This window comes from Galendromus occidentalis, unplaced genomic scaffold (genome assembly GCF_000255335.2).
Source record: "Galendromus occidentalis unplaced genomic scaffold, Mocc_1.1 scf7180000077435, whole genome shotgun sequence".
Lineage (NCBI taxonomy): Eukaryota > Metazoa > Arthropoda > Arachnida > Mesostigmata > Phytoseiidae > Galendromus > Galendromus occidentalis.
The window spans coordinates 299,449-320,612 of NW_003805423.1; the positions used below are offsets into that span (position 1 = coordinate 299,449).

At 50.6% G+C, this 21,164-nt stretch overlaps 2 protein-coding genes across 2 annotated transcripts; both read right to left on the reverse strand.

The window, feature by feature from the left end:
• Positions 1 to 10,754: 10,754 nt before the first annotated feature.
• Positions 10,755 to 13,671, reverse strand: LOC100906593 (uncharacterized). Its single transcript, XM_018639368.1, has 9 exons — positions 12,899 to 13,671; positions 12,454 to 12,607; positions 12,218 to 12,298; positions 11,901 to 12,031; positions 11,570 to 11,735; positions 11,390 to 11,450; positions 11,258 to 11,298; positions 10,987 to 11,164; positions 10,755 to 10,867 (listed from the first exon to the last, which is right to left on the reverse strand). Exons 1-9 carry the CDS (start codon positions 13,669 to 13,671, stop codon positions 10,755 to 10,757), a joined length of 1,698 nt encoding a protein of 565 aa, XP_018494884.1.
• Positions 13,672 to 16,872: 3,201 nt separating this feature from the next.
• Positions 16,873 to 19,580, reverse strand: LOC108864205 (low-density lipoprotein receptor-related protein 1B-like). The gene is made up of 4 exons (XM_018639369.2): positions 19,400 to 19,580; positions 19,044 to 19,220; positions 18,726 to 18,931; positions 16,873 to 18,598 (listed from the first exon to the last, which is right to left on the reverse strand). Exons 1-4 carry the CDS (start codon positions 19,578 to 19,580, stop codon positions 16,964 to 16,966), a joined length of 2,199 nt encoding a protein of 732 aa, XP_018494885.2. The 3' UTR covers positions 16,873 to 16,963.
• Between the last annotated feature and the right edge of the window lie 1,584 nt (positions 19,581 to 21,164).

Genomic DNA, 21,164 nt, shown 5'->3' on the forward strand with positions numbered 1-21,164 from the left:
TCCAATTACGCACCGATTTGACTTCAGATCTCACGGACTTCGTGGGTTTTCCGCAGGTCCGAGCAGGAATCGAGACGATTGGTATCGAGTGTGCATCATGACATTTTTGTTGACGTATTCCGTTGTCCTAATGAACTTCCTGAGCAGTCAGTTAACGTCTGCGATGACCATCAAAAACGATGAAGACTTCATAAATACCTACCAAGACATCTTGAGATTCCCAGATGTCAAGATTTACGGTGAACGCGGCTCGAGTCTCGCTCGGGTTTTCACCGTGAGTTAAGGCCCGTGTGGTGATATCATAGATATGAGGGTGCGCCCACTAAAGACTTCTCGGCTCCGGGATCTGATGTCTGCCCTATGATAGACAAGGAGTTTCCCTCCCTCCCCAGAACCCCAGTAACGAACTTTTCCGGAAGTTGCGCGCAAGATTAGTGCAGGTTCATGGCATCATCAAACACGGATCAGGCTTGTTGGACATGATTTCCGAAGTGGCGGCGAAGAGAAGAGTGATTGGTGGTAGCCCTCATATGTGTAAGGCGATTATCATGACCGGACTGAAAATGACGGGGAAGTGTCCCAGAGTTCGAACCAGCACCGAGAGCTCAGGAGCCCTGCTGGGTTTCCTGCTATCGCCGTATCGACTGCCTTTCGAGCTCCGAGGGAAGATTCGGTCCGCGTGAGTAGGAACGAAGGATGTGTCCACAAATGCCGATCCCTGCCTTCGACCCTCGAACCAGGTCCTCAGGGGTGCTCGATTTCAGATCTTTCACTATCCACGAAGCCTTCCTGTATCATAAATTGATGGGGATATCCTTAAGGGCTGCCGAAAAATGCGAAGCCCTATCGATGACGACTGCCGCCGAAAACATCAAACCGCTCACTGTACAAGATCTTCAGGGCTCTTTCCTACTCCTCGTCATCGGAATCGCGTCAGCCGTCATCGCTTTCTCAACGGAATTCACCCGAGGAAGCCTCCGTTCGAGGGTTACTCGAAGAGGGTCTCAGTAGAGCTCGTCTCCGCAACAGAGGCATTTTGTCTGGAAAGGTATCTTCTCCGAGTAGCTGAATGTTCTACTTCCGAGGAATCGACAAATCACCTCCAAGCACTCTGTTAGCTCTTGGAACGTTTTTTGAGAGAAGCCAGCAGATGCAGCGTTCAATAAATTGGATGTCTGTCACTCAATCGGATTCTCTTCTATGTAAACTAAGTCCGTCGCAGAACGAGAACGCTGTTTAATTTTCAAAGATGGCCCCCGTCCTACAAAGGAGCAGAATTTTCTCCCGGGTAATCCCTTCGATCTCGCCTCGAATTCTTAGGAAGACTTTTCTAAATGAGAAACAGAACTCGGTGATCGTTTTCCGAAACGCTGAGGCTTCGGGGTGGCATCCTACTCTCTAATGCTGGAGGACAGTGCTACCGTCGATCATCTCTCGAAAGAAGGGTACCTCTGCTCGTGAGCCCGAATCCACCAGAAAGCGAGGCTTCTGAGGATACTTAGGACTCTTGCTTCAACATGCTTCAACCCCAGAATTCGTATCGATTTGAGATTTACTCGAGATATCCTTCTTGTCATTCATCTAGAAATGGATAAATCTCTACGCCGCTCTGTCTAGAAAATCGATTAGATTCTGCACCAAATTCTGTCCTCATCAGCATCAACTCGCCAGCTAGGATCCGGTGCGAGCAGTGCATCTCCGGTATTACCGAGGCCCGCACCTCTCAACGAGCTTCACGCTGCGGGAAAATCCCACTATTCGAAGCGCCCCCCCCTCCTCACCCCTGCCATGATCTTCCAGGGTATCCGTGTTGTCCCGACAGACTGGGGAGGGAATACCTACGGGCCCCGTGGAATCATCAGAATCATTGGAATGAGGCTCATGGAATCGTATTCGGCCAATGAAGACCGATCAGAATGCAAGAAGTATCCCATATTTTATGGGCGGAAAGCTCCGATGCTTTCTACATCATTAGTGTCACAGAATGAATGTGGGACGGCCCTCTAATGGAGCGAGGGAATCTGCTCGTGCGCGCTTTGTCTTCGTCCGCATGCATTTCGGCCTGAGGCCGCGAGAGCGACATTTCCCGTCAAAATCCATGGAGGATACTTTGTAGTTCTCAGTTGGCTTTATGCTCGGATGAATGAGGGGGAATGCTTAATGCGGGTATCGATCGGAATCACGTCTCCTGATGAATGGGAGACACTACACGCGACCTTCCTTGATAAATGATCAAGAGTCTGATGAGCTGACAGTCGAATGAGGTGCATCTAGCTCGCGAAAGCATATTCCTCCCGCGAGAGGAGTTCTGCGCAACATGAGCCATGCATAATTTCAATCCATTCGGATCATGAATCCCGATGTCGAGAATGGAATCTCCAAATCTTCGTCGGCGACTGGGAACAGAAGCGGACTCTCGTTCCTTCTGCTCAGATCCTGCCCTCAAGAGATTGGGCAATCCCTCGAGGACGTCCAAAACGCTTGCGCGTCCGCAATGGGCTTCTCTACCCCAACCTACATAACCTACGAGCCCAAGGTGAATGCTTCGGATGAAGTTTTCCGCCTTGCCTTCGTGACGGTGAGAATACTGTACATGTTTTTCAATGTATAGCACATCGGTCATGTGCGAGTGCCTATGAGCATTGGATCCACTCCGGTCGGTTCACGAGCATTTAATGATTTTTCTACGCGGAAAATTAAGTTTGCGCCCTTCATCTACAAATCGAGACAAGATGACCGTGTCCGGCTCGACGGTCCGTTAAGGGTCTTCATGGAGGCGATAGGATCCCTCGTCGGTCGCAGGTAGGTTTTGCAAAAACTTCTCCGAGTTTCTGGTTTGGGGCTCTGCATGAAATCACGACATCCCGTTTCCGGATATCTTACCCCAAGTTTTCCCTCAAGGAGAACCCTGGAGAGAACATTATCGTGGGCTGCATCTCGGCCGATATCTCGAGCTGCTTACCGAAAATAGGCTAATGTTCGAGCATTGCAGGTTGATAGCAACGTTCGCGGAGGATATACAATACGGAACGAGACTCGAAAACGGAACTTTCACTGGCTTAATGGGGATGATACAGCGGGGGGTGAGCGATTTCGAATTTCGAGTAGGAGGGAGCTCAGAATTCAATCGGGAGTCAATTATCTCGGGGACAAGGGTTTCAAGTCGGAGATGATACGTGGCCAGAAAAGGACCCCATTCTCCGCAGGAAATCGACCTCCTCCTGGGACCCAGCATTATGACAGACGAGAGACTCGAGCTAGCAGAGCCCCTCATGCTGGACGTGGCTTCTTACCGACTTCTGACCGGATATCCCTCCAAGGTAATCTCATAGTCCGCAGCATTTTTTGTCCTGGTCAGCGGGACCGAGGAGTTCGCTCTCGATCGCAGAAGGTCTCAAGACTATCGGAATCTAGGAAGAGCTTTCCTCCCTGTAGAAATTCAGTGGAAATCATATTGGGAGTCCTTCCGATCGATTCCGAAATTCTCGGGCTGGACTACTTGCGGAAATCTCTACCGTATAGGGGCAGGGTCGGTCCACTGATGGGGAGCAATGCTTCTGAACAAATGAGCAGAGCCTACACATTGACCCGGACGATGATTCGGGTTTCCTCCACTGCAGGTGGTCGATCCCTTCAATTTCATCTCGGTATTCACCATTGAAGTGTGGGCTCTCATACTCTACAGCCTTGTGCTCATGGGAGTCATCTTCTGGGCTCTCGAAAGGTTAAGACGATAACCATCTACCTCCCGAGGTCATGAGTCATAAGACTTGAAAAGTTGAGCGATTTTCCCCGAAGGCTTAGCGGGCGAAACTTCGGCCATGGCAACTTTCAGATACTTCACACCTTGGAACGACGAGCCAAAACCCACCTTGCTGAATGCCTTATGGCGCGTTTTCGGCTCCCTCTTCCCCCAGGGTGGGTACGGTCATGAATCGGAGTAGGGCTTACGAAGACACCAGGGGATAATTCCGCCCCCAGTAGAGTCTTGACCTTCTTTCGTCCCAGACATAATCGATCGAGCTGCGTCACGTTTATTATGGGAGCGCGTGCTTGATTCTACCAATAGTAACGTACCGACTCGATCGCCGATTCCGCGGAATTCTTTTTCTTCGCAGATCCGAGCAGGAACAGGGATGATTGGTATCGCCTGTGCATCATGACATTCTTCTTGACGTATTCCGTGGTCCTAATGAATTTTTAAGCAGCCAATTGACATCTGCGATGACCATAAAGAACGATGAGGACTCCATCAATACCTACCAAGACATCTTGCGATTCCCGGATGTGCGCATTTATGGCGAGCGCGGGTCGAGTTTCGCTCGCGTGTTCACCGTGAGTTCAACAAAAACTCGTAGGGTGATATGAGTTATTAGACGAAGATTCTCTCGTCTTTCAAAGACTATCCGGTTCTGAGCTGAGGAGTGGACGGACGCTCCAACGTTGAATATGAATTATTCCCTCCCCAGAACCCGAGCAACGAGCTTTTCAGGAAATTACGGGCAAGACTGGTAGAAGTTCAAGGAATTCTCAAGCACGGGCCAGGCTTAGTGGACATCATTTCTGAAGTGGCGGCAAAGAGGAGAGTCGTAGCGGCAACCCCCCAAATGTGTCAGGCGATTGTCATCACCGGACTGAAGTTGACAGGGAAGTGTCCCAAGGTGCGAACGAGCACCGAGAGCTCTGGATCGCTACCAGGTTTCCTGCTATCGCCGTATCGACTGTCCATAGAGCTCCGAGGGAAGATTCGGTCTGCGTGAGTAGATGACCTCTCTACGATCTCGTCCCGCAGAATGTATGTAGATGTTCGGATTCATCCTCCAGTCCCGCAACGAGCTCACGATTTCAGGACTTTCACGGTCCACGAAAGCTCCCTGTTCTACAAACTGCTCGGTGTAACTTTGAGAACTGCCGAAAAATGCGAAGCTCTGATGAAAACGACGGCCGCTGAAGACATAAAGCCGCTCACTGTGCAAGACCTTCAAGGTTCCTTCATACTTCTCACCATCGGACTAGCAGCTTCCATCATCGCTTTCTCGGTGGAAGCAGCTCGGAAAGGCCTCCGATTCTGAGCTGCGTGGAGAGTGTCTCAGTTGATCTCATCCCCGGAGCATAGGCCGCTAGGCAGCACGGAGAAGTACTCCAAGTGAGCGAATACACGCACATTATCCTTCCTCTCAGAAATTGCCAGCTTTTTCCGGAGCACTGGAGTATCTTTTAAGGAGAAGCCGACAGAATAATAAATCGGAGCTTCCTCGGATATATTGTGGCGATTCTTGGTTATCTCAGCTCGCGTGAGCAGACAGGCGAAGGCTTTCCAAGGCTCTCTACAACAGGGAGACGAGCTCTCAGGGAAAGTTGTCACTAGGGCGTTCCCTTCGGGTCCCGGGGAAATGGAATCCTCCTGGAGTGATGGTTCCTGGGTAATGGATGATGAATCGTTGAAAGGTGAAACTCCACTGAGCATGCTTGACTGAGCGAAGATGCGGGGATGGGGCACACTTCCCATGGAGAGCCAGTACAACTCTCGTAAGGATATACAGTCTGTATTTCACAAACCCTCCCGCATTAGATTTTCCTGTGCAGATTCCTTCGATGACCGGATAGTTATGTATGGCTCAATTATGGAGCAAGGCTTCTTCCGATCGGAACAGTCAATTTATTAAACAATCGTACGAACGCGATTCGTCAGTCGTCCACAATCAATCGCGATTCCATGGGAACATCGATACAAGGCGTTAAGGTCTGTGGTGACTCAACAATCACGTGATCGGTGGTCGAGTCAAAACCGACGGCGCTGGGAGCACGTTTGGGTTCTCTGAATCTCTTCAAGTTGAGAACGGCACTCACGAGCAAAGCCCCCGCTAATACGGCGATTAGCAAATTCCAGCGATTTACCGGAATGAAAGTCCCTACAGCAAGACCAGGACCCAGGCCACAGGGCTGGTCGCCGCATCTACAGCGTTCCTGCGTCGTACCCGAGTTCAAGCAGATATCGTCGCAAAAATCACACATGAGTGTCGAGTTTATGCTCGTCGCAGCTTGGATGACTTCAAACAATGTATCGTTACCATATTCAGTGTGTATCTGGAAAACCTGTCGAGAGTTTTCAGAGACGACCTCGAGGAGCTTCTCCTCGTTGATTAGCAGTACGAAGTTCATGTGAACGCCGAGCACCATCTTGTTCGCCGCACTTATGTTCAATATCGAACAGCTGTCCAGCGGAGATCCCATCTTAGGACACGAAATGAGCGTGTCGTTGGCCAAAAAAAGCGGACTCCCTTCTGCGTCGAGGAAAACGCGGCTCACGTTCGAATTCTCATAGAGCGATTCTTCTCGGGTCCCGTCCAAGTCTACTTTGAAAATTCGTTTCTCTCCCACCAGAGCCATGTAGCTCTGTGCGGAATCCACCATCATCGATCGGAAAGTCTCGTTGAAGCTTCGCAAAAGTCTCTCGTGACCTTTCAGAACGCTTTTGACGTGGAGATCCGAGCCCTCCAACCAATAAATGTTCTCGAAATTGTAGTCGATGACCATGTGCGATATGTTCTTCCTTCCCGTGACCAGGGCCTGGCAGGGTTTCAGATGGAGATCGTGGAAAATTTTTGAACGATCAGACGACAGGTAGAATATCTTGCGATGACTTTGGTCGTAAACGAATGCCGCCGGCTGATCGGTTTCACAATTATGACTGTAATTGGCGAACTTGATCGAAGCGTTGTTGAAGAGCAAGGTTCCGAAGTGGATAACGTTCTTGTCTAGTTGGATGATTTCTCTCGGCATTTGGAAGGGATAGCAGTAGCGGTCTATGCTGAGCTTCCCGGATGGACATCGGCAATAGTACGAGCCGATGACGTTTTCGCACGTATGTTCGCAGACGGCGATATTCTCGGCGCATTCGTCGATGTCGACACACTTCGCTTCGTGTAAACTGAGACTCTCGTTCGTCTCTCGAGACTGGTTGACCAGCACAGTTCGTTCGGTAAAATTCAAACGGAAGCCAGGACGACAGGCACAACTGAAACCGGGCGATTCATTGACGCAGACCGTACCGTCCGGGCAATCATGGGTGACGGAGGCACATTCATCGAGATCCACACATCTATGATTCTCCCATCGATAACCGGACCGGCAGACGCACACACCGTGTTGACACGAACTCCGCGGGGGACACTTCCTCACCCCGCATCTCATTTCAGTGATGTCACACTTGTCGATCAGTATGTTGTAATCGACAACGATGGCCTTCGTGCTGACAGGACAACGGCATGCGTGAGAGCCATCCAGATTTTGACACCTGAGACGATTTTCCGATGTTCGGGCAACCCTTCAGAAATGAGAGCGCTTTTGAATTTATGAGCTGCGTTCGGTTCTCGATTTTCGCATTGACGTCATAGATTGGAGGGAAGCACATGTGGATCCCCTGGAGTTCCACTCACCTCTCGCAGACATTATCCGCTCGTTGGCATTCATCAATGTCCAAGCACGTGTCGTTCGCTTCACGGTAGCCCGGGGCACAAACACATTGATACTTTTCCGGCAGTTCCAGGTCGACTTTGCACCTCCGATGCTCCGGACAACTAACGTCGCGACAATAATTCTTCTCCGAGCATCCGAGCTGAAGCATTGGGAGGCAGAAATTCGAGGAAAAGTGTGGAAGTCAAAGGCTATAGGAAAACGACACAGAAGGGTGAAACTCACAATGATACCGAGTTTCGGGTCGAAGTTTCGCGATGGCTCGGAATGCTCCGGACAGGGACAGCGGAAGCTTCCGGGCGTGTTCACACAGAGGGAACTTATGCATTTGGCATCGGGTCCTGTACATTCGTCGATATCATCACAGCTTCCGGAGCTGTTTCTGTGGAATCCATGCGGACAGTCACACCGATAGCTCCCTGAAACGCAGACCCTCGAACTTCCCGAAATGATAGCGACATGTGGAACATCCGATACGGGAGCTATGTGAGAAGCACCGAAGAGCAGGCTCACCGATAGTGTTTATGCATCGTTCTTCTTGCATGCAAGTGTGATTTCCAGATGAGCATTCATCCAGATCAACGCATCGGCCTAGATAATCCCTGAAGCCGTTGCGGCACTTGCGCTGACAAGCTCCGCTTTTTCCTTTCGAGGCCACGCAGACTGCTTCTTCGGGACAGTCAGCATCTGAACTTGTGGGGATTGGATATCATTAAGACGAGGATCTCTTTCGGTCGGAAACTCGGGAAATCCCGATGCGCTGGCGGCGTCGTCCTGGTTCCTCAGGAGCCTGACTTTCATGGTCATGTTCAGCGATTCCCTTCAGGACGGTGCCAGATCAGGCTTCCCAGGCCGAGCACCCAGCGAGGAATGACGATCCGAAAATCTGATAGAGCAGCTTTTCCTGGCGGTTTGTCCCCGACCCTCACCGAGAAGACCCACAGAGGGGTTCTGGCTAGGCTACTCGACCGGGAAAACTTGGGGGCCAACACCCGCGGGAGAAGAAAATTGCCGTGAGCGTTTCGCCAAAACGGAGAAGGGAACTCCTCAATTCATGAATTCCATGGAGCAGATGAATGAATCGATGACGACGAGAGAAGCACTCAGACCTGCGACCAGCTCTCAATAGCTCCGATCGAACTGGGCATTCCTTCCAGATCGTTGGCCCCTATGGAAATCTTCGTGGATCCCTCGGGAATCTATGGCGTCCTCAGGATTCATTGACCGGAGCCCGCAGGGAAACCGAATTCACGAGGGAGGGTCCGACGGGGAATTCCAATTCGCACCGTCTTGGATGAACTATCAACTCACCTGAGGAGCATGAGCATTCCATCTCATCGTCGCCGAAAATGCAGTCACGAATTCCATCGCAGACTTTGCTGTATTCGACGCACATAATGCCACCGCGACAAACCAAACGACCGGCACATACGGCTCGATTGGAGAAAAACATAGACTCGCTCCTACGCACGCCAATCATCAGTATCAAAAACATCAAACGCAGAATCGGAAGATCCTCGCGAACATGGAGCGGGGATAATCCTTTCGCCATATCTGAGGAGAAGACCACTCTTTTGACGATTCTTTGTACGGATTCGCTTCTGTTATCGCGGTTTCAGATCATTCCCGAGATTTTTGCACGTTCCCTCGAAGAAATCGCGACTTCCGCGCCCCCAAGTAAGGGAGCTGAGGGAAGGGGGAAACGGAGCAGCACGCTTTGCGTAAGGCCGACACTGACTCAGAAGGATCACGGTTTCCCGACTAATTGAGTGGTCGACTGGGTGAGCGACCGACCGACAGACAGACGACACAATCTCGCGACGTTTGAGAGGCTCATATTGAGTGAGACGAACAGGAGAGGCCCTTTCAAATAAACTGATATGATTGGCTTCGATTCTCTTTCTCCTCTATGGAACTAACTACGCAAAACAGCTATGCACTCATTTCCGATACTCGGCTCCGGGGCAGTAGTGGACCTAATTTTTTGGAGAGTCTCCGTATCGAGTGTCCGGATGAAGAGCTGTGCTTGAGACCCACGCATTTCGGCCGCATTGGAAGCATGGACGATTGAGGGACAAAGCATTCTGGTCATAGAATCGAGAGGGAAGTGACCCATCCTTCACTACAGGAATCTGCGGTCCGCCGCTTCAAGAGGTTCGGATCTGATATCGTTACTTGAAATGTCCCCGGAATATTTGGTGTTCACCAAGCCAGCCCGATCGATCTTCGATTCCTCCCAGCTGCACGATGCAATAACTAATTGCAGCGCTCATTGCACGCAGATTCAGATCATCCGGAACTCAATCCGCGCTTTGCTTAGGCTGTGAACGATTTCGAAGCTCGAAGCCTGATTACTGATTATCACTAATGACTCATTAGGTACGCATCGTTCGATATCGGGAATTGAATGAAGCATCGGGAAGGATTCTTCCCTAATCGATGAGGGGAAAATCCCAGGAGTGGAGCGGAGCCCGAGAGTGTTGTGTTTCTTGCTTAGAGATATTAGCACGAGAAGAAAATCTCCCGTCCTCTGTATGTCTCCGCGCGAACCCCGGGGATCCCAGGTATTGGCCTGCACCGATTTGGAGATTCGCAGAGAAATACTGCGGAATGCAGCCAGAAAACTGGTCGATGCCGGGATCCTGAATCATCTCCGAGTATGGCGTATTCCCTCTGAGAATTCTCGATGTTTTCATCTCCGAGTATGGCGTATTCCCTCTGAGAATTCTCGATGTTTTCATTCTAAGGGATGGATATCTGGCCGCTACAACTCAAAAACAAGGAATGGGTTTTCTCATCAATAACAGTGAGTGAGAGACGTCGAGATTGCCGCAATCGCCGCAGGTTCACAACCGAGACCCCGCGGAAATCTGATTGGTTTACTCAACAGGCTCACTGGGCTCTTGCATAACTTGTCACTTTATTCCTTTTCGTACTTCGGGGATGCTTTTGTATGATATAGTACCAGATTCCGCTCCAACCGCAAATCGAATTAGCCGTAAAATAAGGTAGTTTTGTTATCGATAACAATCGAGAATCAACGGTCGATTGAAACTTCCGGGGTCCAACCTGGATCCGAAGAAAATTTCTCAAGCCGTTGAGCTCTCTCGTGGAGTCGGGATGCGCTCGGGAGCTTAGAGCTGCCACGCTAGTGTTTCAGCATCACAAGTGAGTGAATGCAAAAGATATTCGCCGGGCGGAATCGTAGGTCCGAAAAGTGTTCAAAATGGCGAATTCGGAACCGGTCTTTGATACGTCTGATTACAACCTATCCTTCACTAGATCACAGTTGGGAAAATTTTTCCGTGGTAATCGAAGCAGTGCTCGCGAAGACTCGGGACGTTCAAGCAGTGGAATGAGCACCATTTGCATTTGAATTCTTTGGCCTCGGCTGAAAATGGGAAAACTCTCATTCGAAAGGGATGTCGATCATCGAGCATCGGATTCAGTCCCGATCGCTTCGGCAGATCGAGCCCCGCATGAACTTGAACAACATCGAATACCACGTACCAGCGATTGCGTCACGCTCACACTCATCAAATTTGTACTCGTCGATGTTGTGCCCATACTGCTTCAAGTTGTCGGGAACAATAGTGCTGAGAACAATTACAGGGACTTTCGCAGAATGCTCCGTCTCTGGACAACTATATGAAGTCCATATCCCTTTTAATTCGTGTTGGCGGATGTTCTGGAATAAGTTCGTGAATTTATCTCATATGATTGGGATTATGCAGCATTGAGAGACAGTGGACAATTCGCGACCTCTAACTTTCGGACTCACTTGTTTAAGCTTCTTTGTGAGGAAACGTCTGACGAAGCGCTCTGAAAAAAGGAGAGGAATCAATCAACATGACCTATCGCCTTAGACGTCAATGAACCAGCGATCTTCGACTGCAGGAAGAATTCAGCGTACTTGGCTCGAAACCAGAGTAGTTCACGGTCTGCCTCCGTCCCGATTGTCTCGTTCCCGACACCTGAAATCAGCCATGACGGATTCAGAACACACTGATTTATCGTCGGCGTTCCACGTCCTCGTGAGCGATCTCGACGAGAATTCCCGAATATTGCCGTGAGTTTAGAGGATGACGCCTACTTGATTCTTATTGCGGTAGCTTTTGTTCGGAGCGGCCGATTTCTTTCTCCGACGAGGTACTTCCCTTTTCGCTCGGAACTGTTCACAACTCAGGATTCCCTTGTTGGTCACGTATTTGTATATACAATCAGCTTTCAATATACTGACCAGCGGATTCGCAATGTACCTGCGGCGGAAAGGAGGGCGAGGCTTAAGGTTCGCCTTGATTGAGTATCCCCTCACACCAAGCCGCATCCGGCGGGAAAATCGGCTGCCGATACGCGTCATACTATGGTGTCTGCCGCGGTTTTCGAAAGGTGAGAGAAGTCTTCATTTACTCAGCGTCACTCACGCTTTCATGATGTTGCGGGTCTTTAAAACGTTGGCGATGTCTTTCTTCAAAGGTTTTTTCGGTTTGAAAGCGTGGAATAATTGTAAATTGGCCAAGAAGTCCCGTTGAGCTTTGAAGTCCGTCTTGGATACCTGCAGATTGAGCGGTTACATTGAAGACGCGCACATACATATAAGTCCAGATCATGTCCATCAGCAGGATACTTCATGATTATCGTAGGAAGAGCGAGCAACGAGGACCCTATTGTGGATGACGATAAGCCCGAAGGTACTCATGCTCGTCGACTTTCACCAGGGAGGGCAAAGCCGAAGACCGACCTGGCTTGAATTATCCGGTGCGGAGTCTGTCGAAGCTTCCTGCGATGCATTGTCGGGGGCGATTTCATCATCGGATATCACCTGAGACGTGGGAAGGTTTGAACTCGAGAAGTGAGGTGGCCGTATCCGCAGATCGAGTTTGATCGTTCCCGCAATCGACGCTCAAGAGCCTCGCAAGCAATTCGACTTCAGAGACGGGACTCGATGTCGTCATTTGTCTCAATCACGGTACTCACAATAACTTCATCGTCTGCCGAAATCGGTAGTTTGAACTTCAATCTTGGCTTCAGCTGTGGCGTGACCTTGACGTTTTTCGGGAGATTCAACTCGCCTATGCCTTTACCCTGAATATCCTTTATGGTAATGTTCTGAACAATGTGCGAACCATACCTGTGAAGCAATCACGCTCTGAATTATTGGCAGGAATCGAACGGTTGAGTCGTATGCCTCGCAACGCTCTACCGATACTCCACCGAGCCAGCTCAGGGAAGGCTCGGAGATTGCCGGGCGGATCTTGGTAGGCGTAAACACTCAGAGCTCCACAGGGGCATGCGGTAGAATTCCGATTTTTTCTAGGGCGTCTCAGAATGCAACCTCTGAGCTATTTCCTTCGTTAGGTCTTCAGACCCATTTCATGCTTAAGCAGAGCCCATGCTGGATTCCCGAAACGCGAGCACTCACTTTGCGACAAGAAGATCAACATCTTCAAGAGGTAAGTTCATGAAATCCTTCTTCGAAAGAGCAGCCTTCGGACTCGGCGGTTTGAGGAACTGTTTTTGGGGTGAAATAGCATCATGCGAGGGCGCGGGCGGAGGATCCGGAGGATCTCCTGTCTTCTCTTCGCCAGCGATAGACTCTGACGTCCGCTCGCCATTTGCCAATCGCGCGATTCCAGAAGCTCCCGGCTTCACTTCCGGTTCCGAATTCCCGAATTCCGGCTTGAGATCTGCGGGAGCTGGTTCTTTGATCTGGATGTTTCTCTGCTCTGGAGGCCGAAGCGTGGGTTGCGAGCTTGTTCCGGAACAGGGCGGAGCTTTTGGGGTCTTTGTTTGCGCGCGTAAATCATTCGTGGGGCCCCAGGTCGGTGTCATTTCCCGGCTGAGGGAAGCAGAGAGCATACCGTTGCGGGTATCATTCTCGTCAGAATTCCCGACCCGAGCCGAAATAAGGTCTCCGGCGTGGGTACAGCTCTCTCGCGACTGGACTCCATTATTGAGCTTTTGGGCACTGGGCGCTGCATTCGAAATTCTCAAGCGTTTGGCGGACTCAGTGGGGAGAGTCCCTATCTCTACGAAATCCCTCTTTGGTACTGCCTGTCGTCGACATGCTCCCCTCGAGAAAGCCCTGCAGACGTTCTCAGGTTCGTCATCCTCGTCGTCGGAGATTTCTATGACCTCGATCTTCGGAACTCTGGGCGCTGACGAGGTCGCTGGTTTGACCGATGTGATGAGCATCACTTCTTCTTGAGACTGTCGAAGGACCACGATATTTTATTCCCGCCAATCATCATATTCCAGTCGGGAGACATCTCTAGACAATTGCAGCTCGTCCAATGATCATATTCTGAGAGGCCCTACCATATACGCTTATCTAGGAGTCGTGTCCTCTTGGAATGGTCCAGCTCAAGCTTCGAACTCCCACTATTAAAATGATTCTGAAATTTCGGATATTAGAGCGTTACGGCAGACCAGGTTGTCCGAAAGTAACTCGAAGACAAGGCGCTGCAGATAGCCGGCAAGAAATTCTCTTCTCTGCCCTCAAAATAATTCGGAGTACCATCACAATACCTCTACCTTCTCCGAGCTGCCGATCTCAGCTTGAGCGACGCGGGAGCCGAGCGTGGAGGAACCGCAAAAAAAACGGCAGTGACCCTGAGCGGCAAATCGGCGTTTTCGCAACGCTCGATGGAAATAGTCTCTCAAACTTTATGTACAAGGCTCGGATCGAAGTCCCGGACCGAGAGCGCTCCAGCTCAACACGAGTAGCTCTAACCTCACACCTGTCATCACCCATCAGCCGCCACCCGGACTACGGTACCCTGTAAATATTAATAACGTGGTCAAAGTTCCGTGGCACACCAGATCAGCTCGAAAGTCGTCAAATGTGGTTTAAGATCCGGATGATGTGGGGATATATCACATATCAGTCCGTCGAATGATATTCGAAGTGTAGCAGAGCAGAAAAGTATCAAGTAAGGCTCTCTCGATTCTGGGACTTCGGCGTCATTGGAGGCAAAAAAAATTGGAGCGCCCCATCAATCGACGATAATAATAAGGTCAGGCCAATGATCGCTTTCCCCGAATACTGAGTGAAAATATTCTCAATCACGCGTGGAAGCGCTCGCAACAGCTCCGAATCCATTCGAATACTTTCTATTTTGATCTGACGTCTCTCCAATTGATTAAACTGAAGGCTCACGGCCAATCGGTTCACCCCACCTACCGTAACATAGGTCAATCCTCTTGGATTTATCGCTTCATCAGGATATCACGCAACATTCTAAACGACCGGGAAGCGATTCGCTTAGCTAATGATAATGTTTTGAGAACAAGTCAACAAAGAAGAGTGGTGTGTATCGCCATCTTGTCGACTAGATGCAGAACGGGCACCAGAGTTCACGAAGCCGCGCTATGAGCGCGCGTTTTCGGCGGGAGCTGCTAATGTGGGAGCTGCGCTGAATTGCTGGAATCTCTCGCCCACGGAACATTCTGGAACTCCAGGCTTGTCAGATCGTCGCATGGAGGAAATTAACCGGAATGAGGGAAGCGATCTCTCTGGCAGACAGTTCGCCGCTCGGCGAAGTTTGATGGGACCTTTTTTCGTAGCATCGACGGTCGAGCATCAAAGATGTGTTAATGACTACTGTCGATAATCATACATCATGTTCTTGTACGATGCGTCGCTCTCATCAGCGTCGAAATCGCTACGCGTGATTGTCGCGAGAGCACTGGGGGATGCCTGTGTTGGGCCAGAGAATCGACAGGGAGGGAGGTTTCGTGAACGAGCGCGCCGACCCTCCTTCGCCGCACGCGGAGCGAGAACGATGTGTAATCCGTTCTGAGGCGCGGTTGGCCCATAGAGTAGGTAGTCACAGCCAGTCATCCGCGATCATCGTAGTTTTGGAATTCTTCTGAGCCGAGATGGACTCCGACACCATGTCTGCGAGCTCGCGTGAACCAGGCTCGTGAATGATTCGAGCAAGAAGGGGTTACCGTACAAATTCTAATCTTGTAGGGCAGTCTCTGATCTACTGTTTGTCCTCAATGAACGGACAGGCTCCACAGGAGAGATCGATGGGTGACATGGACGGGCGGTCTGCGATAAGCAAGAACTCCTGACTGTGGGAAAACAGGTGCCAGAGTCGTGAAGAGAGCGGGGCTTTTCTCGCAGCTCGCTTGCGTGAGTACCTAGTTTTCTGGCGGTACACATTTGACAGATCGAATATAGTATGCCAGTATGATCGCTGTATGCCGCTCGGTGTAATCTGAGGCGTGTCCTATAGATAGAAGAAAACTCAAGAGAGATTATACGCTTGTACCGACCATACACTACCAACGCATGATGCGGGGAGACTTCAGATTGCAGATTAATCGCGTTTTGCGATCCCCATTCGTTCGACCATACCAAGTGCGACTGCCAACATCTTCTCAGGAGCTTTTGCTCGTTAATTCTGAGCTTCCAACGTGCAATATCCGGGGCGAGCGGTGTTGTTCGAAATGATCATCGATGCTGATTCGATTTTGGAGTCCGAGCTTGAGGCTTGGAAGCAGAGCTCGCTTGCGGGAAACTTCTCATTTCCGACCGTTCAACCACAAATAAATTCCGGGGAGCGGCACAACTGAAATAGTTGGATGTTTCGTCTCTCGCGGTCAGCCCGGTCTCAGACTGCGGTGAACGGAGCGACCGATATCCTTCGATCTGAGAGACTCTCCCGGAGATGTGGCGTCTCGTATGGATGTTTTCCGCTGTTTTAAGCTAAACAACTCGGAGGAATCTCCTCCTAGATCGTGGCTCCGATCGCTCCGACATTGAAAAGTGTTCCGTGGGCTGGCCGTTTTGTTGTGCCCTTGTACACAACCTCAGATCGAGTCGGTCACTCCATCTCGAACTTATTGACCCACCCCCGGGAGCTCTCGGCATCGATGTTCATCCTACAAGGGGCCACCATCTTCAGGCCTACGGAATGGTGGAGCGCATGTATAAACAGCAGAAGTCGGCTCTGACGGCGCGTCTCACCTCTTCAACCAGGATCGAGGAGCTTCCATTAGTGTTGCCTCTAGAACCCCCACGGAGCAACCCCGACAAAAGAGGAGTCGGCCTGATACGCTCAAGGTGGCTGCACCGCGATTTCAAAAGGAAGGTGGTCCGCGCGACGCTTGTATGTTTTTGTGAGAGTGGACGCGGTCAAGGTACCGTTATCCCACCGATACGATGGTCAATCCTGTCAGCAAGCCCGGAGACGCCATAACGGTTAGGGGGGAGGACGCGGCCCCCCCCCCGATCACCCACGAGACTTTGCTACAGTCGCCGCATCAGGTTCGAGTCGTGTCGAGACCAATACAGGGGGGAGGGGAACTGCAGTGGGCCATCGTCCTCATTCGCTTCGAATATCGAGAAAGAGAAATGCAAAAAAAGAAAAGCCCTTAAGCTCATGGAACGATTCTCATGGTTTATTTACAAAATAAAATCGGCAACATCTCTCATCCTCGGCTCCGGCGAGCATCGTGGATTCCGAATGGGTCTTCGTCAGCTAGAGAAGAGCGGGAAATTCCTACCGAGAACATCGGGCGGTATCTCGTGATTGACTAGATTCACTCGGGATGTGTCCTGTCGGAACGCGACACTGGACATCTCAACAGCCGGTGAATCTACGGCGAGGCAGGGGCTCGATGTTGGCTGGTGTCCTCTCAATCTATCGAATATTCCGTAAAAACCCCAAGCGATTCCCAAGATACTGAGCGCGATGAAACCGAGGAACGCGGGGGGACTCATGCTAATTCGCGTCGGCTCATCTGTGACATGGAACTCCCCACGAACAGATCTCTGATGACAGTTTTCCGTTGCATCGTTCGAGCACAAACAAGCGAATCGGGGCGATTCCGGCGAGTTCACGCATAGATCCGAACACGACTGGGAACATCTGTTCTGACCTTTAGGCTGCTTGATGGAATGAACGATCCGGCCGCCAAGGTCCGGTAGCGAAGTGTTCAAATGAATGCGTTCCTTGGAGCGCTTACTCAAGACGAGAAGCTTCGCGTTGCCCCGAGAGTCTCGTTCTTCTACAATTATGAAGTCGCCGAACGCGTCAAGGAGCTGTGATTCCTGCGCTGTGAAGGGTAGGCTCTGACACAGATCCAGGCTGACCGCGCTCTCCGGACAAATTCTAATGGCCTCAGCTGTTTGGAGAATAATTTGGGCGTCCTCCGCGTCGAATGTCAGCGAGAGAGCTTCAGCTCCCTCGAAAATCTGGGCCTCTGAGCTTCCGTCCAGCCCGATTCGCCAAGTTTCACCGTTTCTCAGCATCGTCAGCCAGCCATTGAATGGATCGACCACAATTTTTTTTATCGGCGTTTGAGGATCGCTTAGACTTTTGGAATGAGTTCCGTTCATTGTGGCGACGCTCAGCCCGTCACTGTCCGTCCAATAGATGTTACTGTAGATCCAGTCGATTTCGAGAGCCGAAATGTTCGTTCGAGAGGATATGATCTCCTCGCATGACTCGCGGAGGTGCCACCGGAAGATCGCGGTCCGGTCACTGTTCACGAAGTAAAACTCTTGCCTCTCATGGAAGAAAGTGAAAATTGCAGAGGTGGTCTCATTGCAGTCTCCGACTATCGCGTAGAAATCGAGGGCATTCTTCTTGAGGTCCACGATTGCGACGGAGAATCTCCCCTCTCTCGATATGAGCATTTCAGATGTTTCGCCGATGGGGAGGCAAAGTCGTTTCGAGGAATCTTGCCGGTATCCGGTCTTGCAGAGGCACTCGTAAGATCCCGGAGTGTTGCTACAGTTGAACTGACAATTGTGGAGGTTCTCCTTGCATTCATCGATGTCATCACACGGGAAATCATTCTTTTCAGATTCGGTCGTCGATATCGGGACCCGCAACGTCGTAGTTTCTGGCCGATCTCGAAAACCAGCAGGACACGAGCACTGATAACCTCCGATGGTGTTCACACAGAGGAAGCGGAACTCACAGTTGTGGTTTCCGTCGACGCATTCGTCAACATCCTCGCACCTGGATTTTTCCGCATTGAATGCGTAACCTTGGGGACAACGGCAGGAAATCCCGTCAATGCACGCGACGGGGTCTGATTGTTTGACGGATGAGAGGCACGAATGATCCTCCTCGCAGGTGTCGTTGGTAGTGCATCTGAATTTCTAGAAAATGAAAGCTTATTCAGTCGAGGAACGGAAGTCGGAATCGACGGAATCTCGGGATCGATATATACACAATGAGGAACTAGAAGACTCCGATCTCGTCGGTGCAGCTAGATGAATCAGTCACCTCATACGTGGAACCGTCTGATCGCACGACGATATGCTTCGTGGTGAAGAGATCGGTCGGACAGAGGCATTGGAATGACCCTCGGGTGTTCGTGCAATGTCCGGGTGGCTCACAGTAATGCACACTCTGGCATTCGTCGATATCGAAACATCGTCTTGCGAGCGAATCGAAATAATATCCGAACTTACATTTGCACTCGAATGATCCTGTCGGGGGACAAGGGGAACGTGTTGGGGACCGCTCTCGGGGCATTCCGGATATACCGAGGAATATCGAAGTTGAGCATCGAAAATCGAGCGGATTGCTGAGACGACATACCTTCTCGATTGATACAGAACTCATTCTCCGAGCAGTTGTGTTTCTGAGTCGCGCACTCGTCGACGTCGAAACAGAGTTGTCCTACCGCTTCGTATCCAGGATCGCATACGGTCTTCTTCACGCAGCCCTTCCCAACCGTCCGGATCAAGCAGATCTCGTCTTTGGGGCAATCGCTATCTGACGATGAATTGTAATCAATCAGAAAGGGAGGAAGGAAGTATCCACGGAGGTCCAGTCGGTTCAATCATTGGCCTCCTCAAAATTTCATATCTCTGCTCGAAAAAATGTGTTTTCCTCGGACTGTACGGAGCAGGTCACGCTGGAACTAGATTCAGGATTGAATGCCTAGTGTTTACCGTGAGAGCAATCGCAGGAACGTTCGTCGAATCCCGTAGCGCAATCTTTGACTCCATCACATATGTCACTTCCTGTCACACACTTCTTGAAGAAACTTCTGCAATCGATCAATCCCTCCGAACATCTATTGAACGCCTCAGCGGCGCAAACGAAGACTACCAACACTATCAGCAATTGCATGACTTAACTGGCACGCGCTAGCGTAGTACTACTCTTCGTTAAGGCCAAGTCGAAACCAAGAGTGAGAAACTCCTTCGGCGCTTGACAAGGAGCGCTGCGGCGCCACTCTTGCCGTTTCCGTGAGGGTACACGATGAACGCTTGTCGACTTTTGTGGAACCGATTCACTGCTTCAGGCTAGAGGGTCCCTCTCGACTGAGCATGAGAGTATTTTCTGCTTCGCTCATACACCGAAGCTGACAAAATTTCCCCGGATGATCCCCAGCAGAGCTTCGCCCATCGCGGGACGGCTCCCCAGATGGGAATCTTAGCTTTCGCCAAGGGAACATTCTGTGTCGGCATCCAGAATTCGTAGCATTGGGGCTCTTCCGCGGGATCCTTCAGAGATCTTCGGGGAGGGCTAGGGACTCTCGATAGATGCGAGGTAGAAAAGTTTGGTAGAGCCAAAGTTTGGTAGTTCGCCACCAGGAATGGATCTCAGCTTAGGCGCGCGCTCCGGACTCCCGAATCCTCAAGGAAGCCTCGATCGATGAGCCGTGAGCCATGACTATTCAGAGGGTATCAGCGCCAGATTCTCAGAGCGAGTTCGCAAGGACAATGATGAACAATTCCTGAGAGGATCCAAAGCAGCTCGTTGAATCGCACTTCGCCACTCTCTCCAACAATGTGCCGATACCTTCACACTTCCTTCCCGAGGAGTTGACCTCCCCCATACATAGGTAATTTGTTCGCTCCGATGTCCGTGTGCTGCTGAGCTTTGTTTCTCCCCGAGATGAGTCGATTCTGAGTCCGTATTCTCCTTGGTCAAACTCTGGTCGCCGGTATCTTCTCTCATGAATCGTCACGATAGCCCTGAGTTTTGAGATCAGTCTCGATAGCTGAATTGTCATTCTTTGCACAACACTTACCGAGTCTCGCTGACTGAGACTACCGAATCATCGCGCTCTGCAGCTAGTGAGTTATTGAATAACAACACTCGGTAATTAGAATTCTCGAAGGTGGGAATTCTCTGATGGCTTCTGTTATGGAAACACGAGTAGCTCTGAATTCCGCATAAAGAATGCAGGTCTGTGGTTATTCAGTAATACTGTGAGTGAGTGAGTGACTGTCTGCCTGCTTGGCGAGTAATTTTATTGTTCGCTGTGCATGACCTGGTTGGGAGAAGCGGTCTCCACCCTCAACGTCGTCAGATGCAGACCAGCGACGCAGATTTTTTGTCGCGAAGATCCATCCAATGAAACCTGTGCCAGCGTCGACTGAAAATTCTTCAAAAATCGAAAGTTGAAATGTTTCTCTTCTGTGATCGAATAAAATTAGCGTGTGGAGAGGCTATCTAACCAAGAGATTAGAGCCTCTGATCGGCAGCAAGCGTCTAATAATGATTCCGGTACCGCCGACCCAAGAGTTGAAGACTCATTTATCGAGCTTTAGGGTCTTCCTGTCGTGACGAAAATTGTACAGATTCTGGTGACCGAGTTCGCCCGTGGCTTTTTCTCCTTCTTTGATTCAAAAGCGAAAGCGCTTCCTGCTGATGAGTCGACCGATCGTTCTCTGAATTCCTCCGTGCGGCTATTCCGAAGAAACA

What these genes read in the sequence shown, in the direction of transcription:
- LOC108864205 (XM_018639369.2), bottom strand. Translation starts at nt 19,580, where the DNA reads ATGCAATTGCTGATAGTGTTGGTAGTCTTCGTTTGCGCCGCTGAGGCG. An exon ending in TTCCTGCGATTGCTCTCACG is followed by an intron (nt 19,221 to 19,399) that starts GTAAACACTAGG and finishes ATTCATCGTCAG; the next exon opens with ATAGCGATTGCCCCAAAGAC. An exon ending in GTTCTGTATCAATCGAGAAG is followed by an intron (nt 18,932 to 19,043) that starts GTATGTCGTCTC and finishes GTCCCCCGACAG; the next exon opens with GATCATTCGAGTGCAAATGT.
- LOC100906593 (XM_018639368.1), bottom strand. Translation starts at nt 13,671, where the DNA reads ATGCTCATCACATCGGTCAAACCAGCGACCTCGTCAGCGCCCAGAGTT. An exon ending in CGGCAGACGATGAAGTTATT is followed by an intron (nt 12,299 to 12,453) that starts GTGAGTACCGTG and finishes CCCACGTCTCAG; the next exon opens with GTGATATCCGATGATGAAAT. An exon ending in TCACAAAGAAGCTTAAACAA is followed by an intron (nt 11,165 to 11,257) that starts GTGAGTCCGAAA and finishes AACTTATTCCAG; the next exon opens with AACATCCGCCAACACGAATT.